Source organism: Helianthus annuus, chromosome 17, assembly GCF_002127325.2.
Source record: "Helianthus annuus cultivar XRQ/B chromosome 17, HanXRQr2.0-SUNRISE, whole genome shotgun sequence".
NCBI classification, from domain to species: Eukaryota; Viridiplantae; Streptophyta; class Magnoliopsida; order Asterales; family Asteraceae; genus Helianthus; species Helianthus annuus.
The window spans coordinates 54,454,766-54,469,459 of record NC_035449.2 but is presented as its reverse complement, the minus strand read 5'-3'; the positions used below and the strand labels follow the sequence as shown (position 1 = coordinate 54,469,459).

Below are 14,694 nucleotides of genomic sequence, written 5' to 3'. Positions count from 1 at the left end.
GCAGAAAAGTCACGCATGGATACTTCTAATGATTCCATGTTGGGGATTGGGAGTGATAATAGGAGTTTGTTGGATAAGGACAAAACTAGTGGACCTTATCCAAATGTTGGGCCTGCAGAGGTGAATTTTGGGCCTACAATATAGGGTAATTTTGAAGCCAACAGTGGGAATAATAGACCCAGAAAGAAAAGACAACCCATCATTTTAAAGTATAAAAAAGTAGTGGGACAGAGTCAAAATGGGAGCCCAACTGAATTATCTAGGCCCAAAAAACGTCCAAGAACTGCCCTAGAAGACAGGTTTGATCTGAATAAGGATTATGATCCCAATTATAACTGGGTCTCGGATAGGGAAAGCAAGTCAGGAGCCAGTAGTGTGGGGGTGGATATTGGCATTGAGGAGTCATCTGGCATGTTCAATCATAACAACCAAGAAGTTAATAATCCAGTTATTCCGGTTCAATCGGATAGTGGCTTGAATCCGATTGAGGCAGATATCATCAAGGAAGTTGAGGCTACAGTAGAAATGGGTAATTTGGTGGGTGTTCAACTAGGCGAATTCAACAACCTGGTCAGGAATGTCGTGGGCAATGAAGGTATTAATGTGTTTCCCCAATGAATTTTATTTCTCTCAATGTTAGAGGTGTTAGAGGGGGAGTTAAAGCAGGGTGGGTTAGGGATCTAAAATTTAAAAGCGGGGCTAGTTTTATCGCTCTTCAGGAGACAATGGTGTTGGGTATATCGACTAGTTCGATGACAGGTTTCTGGGGCAATTTTAAGTTTGAGCTTGAGTCCGTTGATGCTACTGGAACTTCGGGTGGTCTGGTGAGTATGTGGGATCCTAGTATGTTCAAACTGGGGAACTCAGTAAAAGACAGGAATTTCATTTACCTTTCTGGGAAGTTGGTGGGCAGTGGGGAAACTATCAACATTTTCAATATATATGCCCCTCAAAGTACGTCCGCTAAACTCAGGTTGTGGGAGGCTCTATCAGCTCTAATTCTTTCAGCTGAAGGTATGTGTTTACTAATGGGGGATTTCAACGCGGTTCGCCTTGTGGAGGAGAGAAAGAACTCCTGTTTTAATCCGGTTTGCGCCCGTAATTTTAATGACTTCATCTTTAGTTGCGGTCTCTTAGAGTATAATATGCAGGGTCGCCGTTTTACATGTTCGAGAGATAACGGAAAAAAATTGAGTAAAATTGATAGAGTTTTGGTTTGTGCCGAGTTTTTTAATAAATGGCCTAACGCTTGCTTACGGGCTCACCCGTGTGTCTTCTCCGATCAATGCCCGTTGTCTCTTGAGGTTGTAGACGTGAATTTTGGTCCTCGTCCTTTCAGAATCTTCACCTCTTGGATTGGGCAATCTGGCTTCGAGGAGGCTGTTTTAGAAGCAGTAGTTGGAGGGGATCCAAATGACCCACCAGACATCGCGCTTTCTAAAAAATTTTTTTCGTATTCGCAAAAGGTTAAAAAGTTGGAGGGATGAGTTTTTAGCTAACGAAAAAGAGGAGGAACAGCAAGCTCGTATGGATTTAGAGAAGCTAGAAGAGGCGTTGGAAGTTAGGGAGCTATCGGAAGAAGAAGACTGGATCCTAACCGAAAGTAAAAAATTGGTCAAAAATATAGGAGATAGAAAAAATGCCGACTTGAAGCAGCGTTCTAGAGTGAGATGGGCCATCGATGGGGACGAAAACTCAAAATTTTTCCACGCCTTAATCAATAAGAGGAAAGCTTCGAATTCCATCCCGGGTTTGATGATTAACGGGGAATGGTGTACAAAACCGGCTCTCATAAAAAGAGAGGTTTTATCGTTTTTTCGCAATAGATTTATTGAAGACATTAAGATTCGGCCGTCGTTTAACTGCAATGATTTTAAATCTTTATCCCAAATCTTGAAAGACAATTTGGTGGCCCCGTTTAGCAAGGAGGAAATCAAGAGTGCGGTGTTTGGTTGTGGTGACGAGCGGGCCCCGGGGCCTGATGGGATTAATTTTAAATTCCTAAAGAAGTTTTGGCATTTATTTGAAGATGATTTTTCCAATATCTTCAGCAGATTTTATGAGGATGGTGTTCTAAATTGTGGGTGCAGTTCTTCGTTTATTTGTTTAGTTCCCAAAATTAAAGACCCGATCTCCTTGGGAAATTATAGGCCTATTAACTTGGTTGGAGTCATTAGCAAAGTTGTCTCCAAAGTCTTGGCTAATAGGATGAGAGTGGTGATGGAAGAGGTTATTTCTGATAACCAATCGGCGTTTATTGAAGGCAAACTCATATTGGATGGGCCGCTCATTGTTAATGAAGTGCTCTCATGGCTAAAGAAGGAAAAATCCAAGGCTTTTATTCTGAAGATCGAATTTGAAAAGGCCTATGACAACGTCAACTGGAATTTTGTGATCTCCGTGCTGAGCCAGATGGGTTTTCCCCCTAGGTGGAGATGCTGGATTCTTGGGATTCTCAGGTCTGCCAGGTCGTCCGTCCTAGTGAACGGATCCCCGACATTTGAGTTCATATGTGGCAAAGGTATGAGGCAAGGGGATCCCCTTTCGCCCTTTCTCTTTTTGGTCGTGATGGAGGCTCTCTCCTGTATGATTGGAAAGGCGAGAAGAGCGGGAGCGCTCAACGGTATTCGATTGCCTAGAGACGGTCCGATCCTTTCTCACTTATTTTTTGCTGATGATGCTATTATCCTTGGAAAGTGGTCACAGGACGAAGTTCGTAATGTGGTTAGAATTTTTCGCTGTTTCCATATCTGCTCGGGAATGAAAATAAACATTGCTAAATCTAATTTGTTTGGTGTTGGGGTCTCTAGAGCAGAGAATGAAGGTATGGCTAGCATTGTGGGTTGTAAACCGGAATCTCTTCCGTTCACCTATTTGGGCTTATTGGTTGGAGCCAACATGAATCGCATTAATAATTGGAGCCCGGTTTTTGACATATTTGAAAAGCGTCTTGCGGCTTGGAAATCCTCTCTTTTATCTATTGGGGGTAGAGTTACTGTGATAAAGTCTGTTTTGGAGAGCTTGCCTACTTACTATTTTTCTTTATACAAGGCTCCGAAAAAAGTTATTCACGATTTGGAAAGCATCATCAAGAAATTTCTATGGGGTGGATCGAACACCGGGAAGAAGATGCATTGGGTTGGTTGGGAGCGGGTGGCGTCGGATAAAAAGTTTGGGGGCCTGGGTATTAGTAAACTGGGTGACGTTAATGTCGCCTTATTAGCTAAGTGGGGTTGGAGATTTAAGTCCGAACCTACGAATCTTTGGAGGAGGGTGATAGACTCAATACATTGGAGTAGGGTGTCATGGGAGTGTATCCCGTTCAAGTCTTCGAGGGGCGGAGTTTGGTGTAACATTGCGAAACTTTTCGTTAAAATTAAAGTTAATGGTATGCCGTTGCAGAACTTTATTAAAGGTGATATTGGTAACGGGGAGGTGATCTCGTTTTGGCTTGACCCTTGGTTGACCGACGAGCCATTAAGGCTGGTCTTCCCAGCGCTATTTCGGCTTGAGTCCAACAAGAAGTGCAAAGTCAGTACCCGTGTGGAAGTGCAACATCCGGAGCGACATTGTGGTTGGGATTGGAAGCAGAATCCCTCTACGGATCAGGAGATTAACGAGTCGCAGCTCGTTGGTATGATCCAAAGGGCTGTGTTTCGAACTGGAGTGGATAGGTGGCGATGGAATTCGAATAAAAATGGCCAGTTCTCGGTTTCGAGTATCGGTTTCGAGTATCAAAAAGTTGCTGAATTTTGATTTAAATGCTAGCAGCAGGTTTGTGATGCAATGGTGCAAGTGGGTTCCATTGAAATGCAATATATTTGTTTGGTGTGCGGAAATGGGTAAAATTCCAACGCTTTTGGCTCTAAGAAATAGGAATATCCAGATTGAAGATCCTTCGTGCACATTTTGTAACTTTGGCGAAGAATCGGTCGAACATCTTTTCACATCCTGCTCAGTGGCGGTCAGACTTTGGTCCCTCATTAGGAACTGGTGCAACACTCCTTCTTTTCCGATTTTCTCCTTCAAAGATCTTCTTGAATGGCACGACTACGCGGGGCTGTCGGGTTGTGCTAAGGAGGCGTTCAAAGGCATAATTGTAGTGGCGTGCTGGAGTTTATGGAAGTCTAGGAATGAAGTTCGGTTTTCAAACAAACCGGTCAAAGTGGGAAGTATTTTCAGCCAGGTGAAAGCTATTAGTTATCTTTGGTTTGTCAATAGATCGCGCCATAAAGGTATAGTTTGGAAGGATTAGTGTAAATTTGTGAATATATAATTTTGGTTGTTTTGGGCTGCCCTGTTTTTGGGTAGGCTGTTTGGTTTTGTGTTAATGAAAGTTACAGTTAAAAAAAAAAAGTGAGATGGCTTGAACGATAATAATATTGTTGTGTTCGATGTACATCGATATTGCTAAAGTGATAAGAACTAGAACTTGTATCAATGTTTTAAAAAAAGAAGGTGCTATTATATCCATACTACTGGTCCACTTCTTTTTCTTTAACAATATGTTTTATGTTTTTGCTTTTAATTAGTAATTACCCATGTTATACTTGACTCTAGGTTTAGATATAGTAATATAAAAGTATTTAGTAGTAGTTAGCTTGTTGATAAAAAAATTACCAACTATTCTTGCACTTGTAAGTCATAACGTTTATGCTTAAGTTCTTAAGGTCGACAAAAAAACACAAACACATTAACATTACAGATAAACATCTTTTTAATGTAAAATAGAGTTAATTGCTCGGATGGTTCCTGTGGTTTCATGTTTTTTCACGTTTAGTCTCCATCTTTTGAAAATAGCAGGTATGCTCCCTATGGTTTGTCATTTTGTTACTCGGATAGTCCCCTGAGTAGATGTCAGTTAGTTTTGAAATAGCAGGTATGCTCCCTATGGTTTGTCATTTTGTTACTCGGATAGTCCCCAGAGTAAATGTTTGGGGACCATCCGAGTAACAAAATGACAAACCATAGGGAGCATACATGTTATTTTCAAAAGATAGGGACTAAACGTGAAAAAAAGTGAAACCACAGGGACCATCCGGGCAATTAACTCTGTAAAATATATAATATGTACATATTACGTTTAATGCTCTTTTTTAATGTAGATTTCACTACGTAAAAAATAGATACACACAGACACACACACACACACACACACATATATATATATATATATATATAGGGAGAAGATCATAAGAGAACCACCTCTTATTGTGAGAACCGCGAGAACCAATATGAACACACCAAAAATGCCTAAAAATAGCTAAAAATCACACAAAAATTTTTTTTTGAATTTTTTATAAAAAAATCGCTACTTTTCGAAGCCAAAAAAAAAAAATTTTTAAATTTTTTTTTGCTTCTAAAAGTAGCGATTTTAACATAAAAAATATTAAAAAATTGAAAAAAAAATTTTAGATTTTTTTTGATTTTTTAGATTTTTTTTAGATTTTTTGGGGTTTAGTTTTTAGCATTTTAGCTTGGGGGGTGGTGTGGGGGGGGGGGGGGAGGGGGGTTAGGTTTTTGGGGGGTGGGGGAGGGGGGTTTAGGTTTTTTTTTTTTTTTTGGGGGGGGGGGGCGTGGGGTTAGGATTTTTTTAGCATTTAGCTTAGGGGGAGGGGTTAGGTTTTTTTTTTTTTTTTTTTTTTGGTGGGGGGGGGGGGTGGGGGTTTAGGTTTTTTTTTTTGGGGGGCGGGGGGGTGGGGGTTAGGTTTTTTTTTTTTGGGGGGGGGGGGGGGTGGGGGTCAGGTTTTTTTTAGGTTTTTTTAGGTTTTTTTAGCTATTTTAGGTTGTGTTCATATTGGTTGTCAAGGTTCTCACAATAAGGATGGTTCTCGCATGAGCCCCTCCCTATATATATATATATATATATATATATATATAATGTCATTAGGAACCAGGAAATTTTACTTTCAGCTGCATTTTAAAACACAGTTTTATATCACACAATTTGGCCCAACATTTTACTTCCGATAACGTTTTGTTAGTTTTGATAGTTACGAGACAAAAAGATAAAGAGTAGTAGTAATTTTATTAAAAAAGTGTTTTCACTATAAAATGTGTAGGGAGTGATTTGAACTTTTTTTGTCAAAGACCAAATTATTTAACACTTCAAAATCACTTGACATCAATAAAATCCTTTGTGTTCATTCATCAGTCATCACAAGACTTGATCTTGTTCTAGCATCCGTTTAATGTATTTAATGTGAAAGTATATAAAACAAAATATTAGCAATAGCTAAGTGACTTGTGCGTTAAGCCCTAGAGCAATCATCCTAAATCATGAAAATAGGGTTTAAAAATCAAGCTTGGGCACATGATACTCGGTTGGAGTGATATACTTCGCTCTGAAATCACATCCAGCGTATCAAACGCCAACCAACGTATCATATGACGTCAACTTCTATTAAAGGTGTAACTAATAATGTATACAGCAAGCCTTAGCGTACTTATGTGCAAACCAACTTATAATTAATATGCTTCTGGGCATTTCATACGCCATTTATAAGTCAATATGTGTATTTTTCACATATGATTCATTTTGAGAACCAACAACTAAGACAGCTCACATACAACATCAACAACATATAAATCACACAGAACATATCATTTGTTCGATAGTAATATTGTTTTATTACCATGACAACTTATATCTTACAGTTAATCCCAACAAGAAACATTCAATATTCATTTAAAGGGTCACTTGGCATTTGAGTGCTTGGCAACATTCTTGACCCGTTTCTTTAGCAACATGGTATTCTCAGTTACATCTTTTGATCTAATACTAACTTAAATTCATAAATTTCAAGGTGAAACATTAAACCATGTATCTAAACATATAACTCCAAAATAGGTTATTCATTCAATTTATCCAATTAATATATAAACATAAAGATTATTCATGTATCTTCCTACTCATCGAGTCATGGATATGTAAACTCATCTTTGCCCATAGCACAAAATAGAAAAGCCACATTGTTAACTTTTTTCTTAATATAATATATATGTAAACAAAATATAGTTCTACCGGTTTTTAAACGTAAATACTTTTTATAATTGTTTTTTGAGTAAAGTACAATTTAATTCCTTGGGGTTTACACCAAATTAAACTTTCAGCCCTCATTTAAAAAAAAAAAAAAGCAACACTCCGGTCTCTGTGGTTGTCAATTACTTGCAACCAGGTCCCTCCATCAAACTTCTGTTAGTCAACAGTTAGTTGACAGGGGTATTGTTGTCTTTTTACTTAAATAAGGAAGGGCAATATCGGCATCGCGTATTTTCTAATCTAATATAGCATATACCATCCCTCTCAAAGCCCCAAATTAAACAATTTAGTCCTCCCATCTTCTTCATCTTCTCCATTCAGTCCTTCCCTCTTCTCCAACTGCTCGAACTTTCCAAGAATTGATGCCAGTTTGAAGATGAACTAAAAACTCCTTAACTTCAACAGCAGCATTGTCATCAGTTACATAGTCGTACACCAAGTGAAGAGTCAGTTTCAAAGAATCAAATAAGAAGTATCAAACGATTACTCGTAATAGGGGCAAGTCCTTACAATTCTATGAACGATCTTGAAGGTGGAGTTTTTCACTTGTCTGACTTTTAACTGAACAACAAGTGAAATATTCCAACAACACTTGAATTCAACAAAATAACTTAAAGATCAAACCTTTTTAACAAAATTGCTTCTTCAATAGCATAACGGAGGCTGGACTCATGATGACCGAGACCTTCGCGGTTATTATTATTGTTGAACTGTAAAATGGGGGTTTGGAGTGGGTTTGATCCAGTGGTTGAGAGTAGATATGAGAAGAGGTAGAGCAGTGCGATTGCAGAGATGGTGATTGTGAGTAGCCAGATTAGGGATCTAGATTTGGGTTTAGTTCTTAAGGGTTTGGGGATCACCATTGTTGTGATGGACCGGTTGCACAGCTTATAAAAGAAGACCCCACATTTCGACTTGCATTTTCAATCCCTAAGGGGCATTAAGGTCTTTTAACATAAATCCCAACGTTCAACTAACAAACGTTTGTCCCAAGGACTTGATTGTAGCAAGCGATAACCACAGGGACCGGACTGTTGAATTTTTTCAAATGAGGGTTGAACCTGGGATTGGGTGTAAACCCAGGGACTAAAACTGTACTTTACTTTTGATTTTTTACTGTAACAAACCAAACTGTTTTCGTTTAAAAAAATCGGTATCGTCATTCCTTTTATAGTTTTATTGATGTTCAGATATAAATTTCTTGAAAAACGAGTTATATCCGCAATAGATTATTTTTGGTATCGTAGGCTATACCAACTGTCAATTCCGTACCGGTACCGTGAAGAACCATACGATACAGTCAAAAGAACATCGGTACATGTACTCGTATTCATGATTTCGATCTATGTAAATCATCTGTCAATTGCTATACCGAGTGCTGATATCGTACCGATACTATGAGGAACATACCAATACCGACAGAAAGCACGTTGCGTAGCGCACCTAGGCGCCACTATGCATGGTAAGTCCCACTAGTCATCAATTATCATTATCATTATCATTATTACTATATATTAATAAACGAATTGAAATGAATAGTGATTTTAATACTAGAGTAAATTACAAGTTTTGTCCTTTATGTTTGTCCCAAATTTCAGGCGCTGTCCTTTACCTTTAAAATTGACAAGTTTTGTCCTTAATGTTTCAAAATCTTGCACGTTATGTCCTTTAAGACAAACTCAGTTAATTTTTTTTGTTAGATCTGATCATGTGCCTTGCACATGAGGGCATTGTTGTCATTTCATGTCATCAAGGACCATTGTGTGTAAAAGAACTTGTCTTCAGGGACCATTGTGTAATAATAAAAAGATGTTTACTATAAAAAATATATATAAAAGCAAAACCATCCCTCCCATCCACAGTTCCACACCGTCACTCTCTCTCTTCTCTCCCCTCTCTCCCACCTGCCGGCACCTCCCACACCACCACCATCCCGGCGATCTGCTCGTCCGTCTTCTCCGGCAACATCACCGTCTCCTCCGTCTTCTCCGGCAACATCACCGTCTCATCCGTCTTCTCCGGCAACATCACCATCTCCTCCGTCTTCTCCGGCGACATCACCGTCTCATCCGTCTTCTCCGGCGATCTGCTCCTCCGTCTTCTCCGGCGACATCAACGGTAAATCGCTCTAATCTGGTTTGGATTGTTACAGGTTGGGGTTAGGGTTCTAGTCTGGTTTGGGTTGTTACAGGTGGGGGTGGTGGGTTTAATGGTGTTTGTTAGTGGTTTGGGTTGTTACAGGTTAGGGTTAGGGTTAGGGTTAGGGTTCTAGTGAGGGTGGTGATGGTGGAGACGGTGGTGGGTGAAGGAGAGAGAGAATCGATGGTAGTGGGTGGGTTGTGTGGGTGGGGTTGCACTATTGAGACTATTGAGTAATCATGTAGGATGGAACTAGATCTCATGTCTCTGATGACAAGAAATCAGATGCAAGTTAACTTCAATACTTGTTGCTGGAGCACTTGGTGGAAGGTTTGACCACGAAATGGGAAACGTGAACACATTGTACCGGAGGTGGGTGAAGGAAAGAGACAAAGAATCGATGGTGGCGGTGGGTTAATCGATGGTGGTGGTGGGTCTGCAGATAACGGGAGAGAAGAGAGAGTGTGGGAATTTAGGGGTTTTGTGGGTGTTTGGTGGAAGGTGGTGATGATGTCGGTGAAGGGTGGAGGGTGGGGGTGATGGTGGCCATAGTGACGGTGGCGATGGAGGGTGGTGGTGACGGTGACGGTGACGGTGGAGGGTGGTGGAGATGGCGGTGACGGGTTGTGGTAATTGTTAAAGATTATGGTATATATATACACTTATAATAATAATAATAATAATATTTTTTAAAATCATTTTGTTTTATTTTTTAATAATACTAAGTAAACAGGGTAAAAAGACTAAAATACCCCTGGGTGACCAGATTTAACCAAAAAATCTAACTAGGTTTGGCCTAAAGGACATAACGTGCAGGATTTGGAAACATTAAGGACAAAACTCATCAATTTTAAAGGTAAAGAACAGCGCCTGAAATTTGGGACAAACATAAAGGACAAAACTTGTAATTTACTCTTAATACTATAATAATATATAGCTATTTTAATACTTTAATTATTTTAATATTATAATAATAGTTATTTTCTTTACTTTTTAATTTTAATATCAGGGGTTGGGATAAGCTTGGTGTCAACCGGTATCGAAACTACCGGTACGGTCCTGTTCGGTATCAGTACATGAAGGTAAAAACCGACACTAATACAGAAAACGTCAAAAGTTGGTGTCGAATTGATATTGGCAATCTTTTGGTTCGGGAAAATCAGTGCTGCTACCCGGTACCATTTGCTCATCCCTGATCACGGTTACCGTACGAACAACAGTATCGTACAACTTTTTTTTGTTGATTTTCTTCAACTTTTAATTTTTTTTTTTATTTTTTTAGTTTCATGGGTAGGGATGAGTTCGGTGCCAACCGATACAGAATCGGTACTGGTACCGAAAATACCGGTTACAGTACCGGTATATGAAGGTAAAAACGGTAGTGAACTAATACCAGCAACGCCAAAAGTGGGTACCGAATTGGTACTTAAGATCGTTCGGTTCGGCAAATTTGGTACCGGTACCCAGAACAATTTGCTCATCTCTGACCACGGGTTTCATACGAACAACTTCGTTACCATGCAACTTTTTTGGTTGATTTTCTTTCGGTTATCTCTTAGTGTTTTTTCTACATTTATTTTATTCTTGTCAGCAGTTCCGTTCGCAACACGCTCGTAGTGATTTCAAAACACATGTAAACACAGACTAAATAACAAAATAAATTCGTCACAACGCCGCAAACTTCTTTAAAGCTAGTTATATTAAAAAAAAGTTAATGAATAGTGTCCAACCCATTAAGAAGCTGTCACATGGCAACTTTTTTTTGTTTTTTTTATTTATGCTATAAAAATTTTCTCCAATAACTTGCGTTTGTTAACTAAAAAAAACACTAAATTCGTAACTTTACTTAATTTTTTAAGTTGTTTTGTTGTAAATTTTTTTGAGAGCGGAGTTGCATTCAAAATAGAGTGTACATTTTGTTTTTTTAACATATGCTATTTGAGTGCATGTCAGTATCGTGGTGGTACAGTGACGAACTGAACTGATTTTTAACAAACAATTGTTTTCAATCGTTGTAGATCACATGTTGATATGCTTTTGGTCATATCATGATTTTATTTATTTGTTTTTTTCTTTTTCGGTTGCTATAACGAGCGTTGGTAATGTAACAAAACGAAATGAAGCCATAGCAATCAAATTCCTGTCGTGTAGCATGGGGAATCCACCAGCACAAAACGCCGGTTTTGATACTAATAGTTTTATTTATTTCAAAACATCAAGGCGTCTTTCACTTATTACTTGATATTTGGAAAATCAAAAGTCATGTTCGGACTCAAAACCTCATCTACATACGACAAGTGCATGTCAGCAAGGTGCTTTGCCTACTTGCATGTAGCTAAAATTAAAATACATTTGGCAATCGTTTACAAGATAATAACTAGTTGTAACACCTCGAAAAATTTCGTCCAATAATGTCTTGACACGTGTCATAAGGTTCCGGTATGTGAAAATAAACTTTAGAGGGACTAAAAGTGACAAACAGTGAAAACTATGGAACGTAAGGGTTCAAAGTGTCAACAATGGATAAATAGACTCTATGATAACCCTACATAATGTTCATAACCTTAAACGGATGGTTCATGGATCATACGAAGCGGAAAATGCCCAAAAGTGAGGAATTACAAACTATAGGGGCCAAAAGTGTCAACATGTTGAATTTATACCTCTGAGTGAACTTTTGGCAGACCCGAAGCTTTATAATGCTAAAATATACTCACTAGAATATGTGGTAAAAATTTCGTGAAGTTTCGATAACGTATGAGAAAGTTATGGCCAAAACCGTACTTGAGGGGTTAAAAGCGTCAACGTCGAATTTCATGGCTTTTCGGTTGAGCGCAAAGTTATCCAAGGACATTACCATGTTGGTAAATGTCCCAAGGTTCTTAAAAACCAAGTTTGGGGGTTTACGAGTCAAGATAAGTAGCCGAAACATCGCATGCAAGGACAGGGACCAAAGCTGCCAAGTTTGAAAGTTGTTTGGCTGATCAGCAGGTCAGGCGACCCGCCTGGACAGACCCAAGCGGGCCGCGTGGGACTACCAGTAACAGCATTTCGCGAATTTTGCATTTTTGGTCCGAATTTGAAGTGTGTAACAGCTGTGGCCACCTCCTTTTGCACCAATTAAACCCCATGCATGCCTATGGTAACAGTGGCCTCTCTATAACCTCTGATTTCCTCTTTAAATCAGATCAAAACTCATTCTCTTTGGCATTTCCTTTGTGATCAAGAACTCCCAAATTGCAAGAACAGCTCTCAAGACTTTCTGGAGCATTTCTGGACATCAAGGCCGACTCCAAGTGTTTGCTAGGCTTCATTAGGACCTTGGTAATCTTTTATATCATCCTCAAATTCGTTCTAGCATAGATTAATTGCTAAAAGTCAAACTGTTGTTCTTATACTTTGACTTTCTGATTAAACGAGTTTTACTCAGTCATTTCTCAAATTGAAACCACGAATATGTTGGTATTTATGTGGGAAACAAACCCTCAAAAGGGTATTCTCTGATTCCCACTATATGCATGCTGATTGTCGAGTCAAACTTGTTTCTAAAAAGTCAACAGAAGTTGTTTTTGCAAAAATAAGCTTAAATGATAATGTAAAGGACATGCAATCTGTTTGATCATCATAAGCAACTTATAATACATGTAAGAATATATTTTATCATAATAAACTCGACAAATCTTTAGTATAGATACGAATCGGAACCGAAAGTCTTGTAAAACGACTATTTCGTAGACTATCGATTCGGATTCGTACATGCATGTTTGAGATCTGTATTGGAGAGTATTTTTGACCATTTTTATTTTGGTAAAACTCTCTGGAATTTTGTTGCTTGAGTCTATACTTAGCCGATTCATTTGCATGTTTCCGATTATGCTTAAAGTTGACTATTTTGCCCTTTTTGATATAAAACGTGATTTTTGGAAAAGTGAAAGAGTAGAAATCTTTATTTCTAATATATAAACTTGCACCGAAAATTTGAGACCAGTTGGTGGTCCAGATTGTGAATTATGACCGATAGCGTAAAACTATGTTCTTATGTTTAATAAACGGCGTATTTCGCGGATAACCCATTTCTGGCCACGTTTTGATACAAAACTTTTTACCCACTGATGTTATATAATATTTTGGGATTTTTGATGATTTTTATTTAATTTTTGGCTGGTCGTATCTTAGATCGCTTAGTTATTTCGGTTTATGTCGGTTTTGACCGTTTAGGCCATAAAATGAGTTTTATGCATTCTTTTGACCCGAAACCTTTTTCCACTGATTTTCTATGTTAAATAAATTATTTTGAGCATTCTGGAAATATAAAAATCTCAGCTTTCTTTTGAAAACCCGGAAACGGCCCTAGATCGCATTTTTAGCATTTTTAACGCATAGTAAGCGTTATACTCATTTTAAACATATAAGACTCATACCCACTGATGTATTTAGTATATTTTCATATAATAACAGTAAGTATAAATGTTTGAACTCAGATTTCCAGTTTTGGCAGTTTTAGCCCTTGTGAAATTACTAAAATACCCCTACGGTGCATAGTTTGATTTTAAATGTTAAGTTTGGTATATGGGTCATACCCTACTGTTATAATATGTTAAATGAAGTATATTTACTGTATAAACCAGACCCGAAACTCAGATTTCTAATTTGACTCTTTTATAATCTTTTAAATGACCAAAATGCCCTTATAAGGCATAAATTGAGTTTAAAATTATTCTGGGCAATATAGAACATAACTTACTGATGTTATATCATATTTAAAGCATATTATCTCAGGGAACTTGCATATGACTCTTTTGCCTACCCGTAACGCTCTTTTAGCGTTCGGTTCGGTTTATGTGACTAGTTTGCATAAATTGACCGAAACGGGTCAAACGTTATCATTTTTATCTCAAAATCCAGAATGTATTTAGTATACCCATATTATACAAGTATTCAAACTTGTCGGGTCTAAATCACATTCTATCCGGTCTTTCGCTTAATCGTGCGCTTGTGCCGTATCGTCTTTAAAACTAACCGGTCAAAGCTTAGGCTTAAATAAAAGACCCGTTCGGAATCTAATAGGTTGTTATAAACCTTTGTTCCAGATTAGGAGGCCCAGTAAAAGCTACCTACACTTACCGTTTGTGATTCATACTTGCTCAGGTAAATACATTTTGACTTATTTTCCCTATACGGGCCTGGGGTACGGTATTTAAAATACCGCTTGATCGAGCGCACAAATCCTGCACCCTATGGGTGTACAGTCTTGATTAGTTTGTGCGACTCGTTTAAACAGTCTTGTTCTTACTTTAGGCTTTGGGGGGTTATTGACCGTGTCCCGGATATCCTTGGCATTATCTTACGAGATGGCCACGACCAGAGCACGGGGTGTAGGCGTACACTCGGTGTGTATAACTCTTTAATGTGGTGTGTCATTTAATCTTTAGCCCGGACAGTAGATCCCGGGCCACCAAATGTACGAGTAACATGTAATTCGTTCACAAGTTTATATTGCATAATTATCCCAA

General features: G+C 38.4%; 1 protein-coding gene and 1 long non-coding RNA gene across 2 annotated transcripts; one reads left to right on the top strand and one right to left on the bottom strand.

The window, feature by feature from the left end:
• The first annotated feature begins 614 nt into the window (after nucleotides 1-614).
• Nucleotides 615-1,487, top strand: LOC110924177. Its single transcript, XM_022168216.1, has one exon. It carries the CDS (start codon nucleotides 615-617, stop codon nucleotides 1,485-1,487), a length of 873 nt encoding a protein of 290 aa, XP_022023908.1.
• A 5,581-nt stretch (nucleotides 1,488-7,068) lies between these two features.
• Nucleotides 7,069-7,943, bottom strand: LOC110921687. The gene is made up of 2 exons (XR_002582542.2): nucleotides 7,553-7,943; nucleotides 7,069-7,438 (listed from the first exon to the last, which is right to left on the bottom strand). It is a non-coding gene; the product is annotated as an uncharacterized LOC110921687 (long non-coding RNA).
• Nucleotides 7,944-14,694: the final 6,751 nt, after the last annotated feature.

Excerpts from the sequence above, each read along its gene's own strand:
- LOC110924177 (XM_022168216.1), top strand. The coding sequence starts at position 615 with ATGAATTTTATTTCTCTCAATGTTAGAGGTGTTAGAGGGGGAGTTAAA.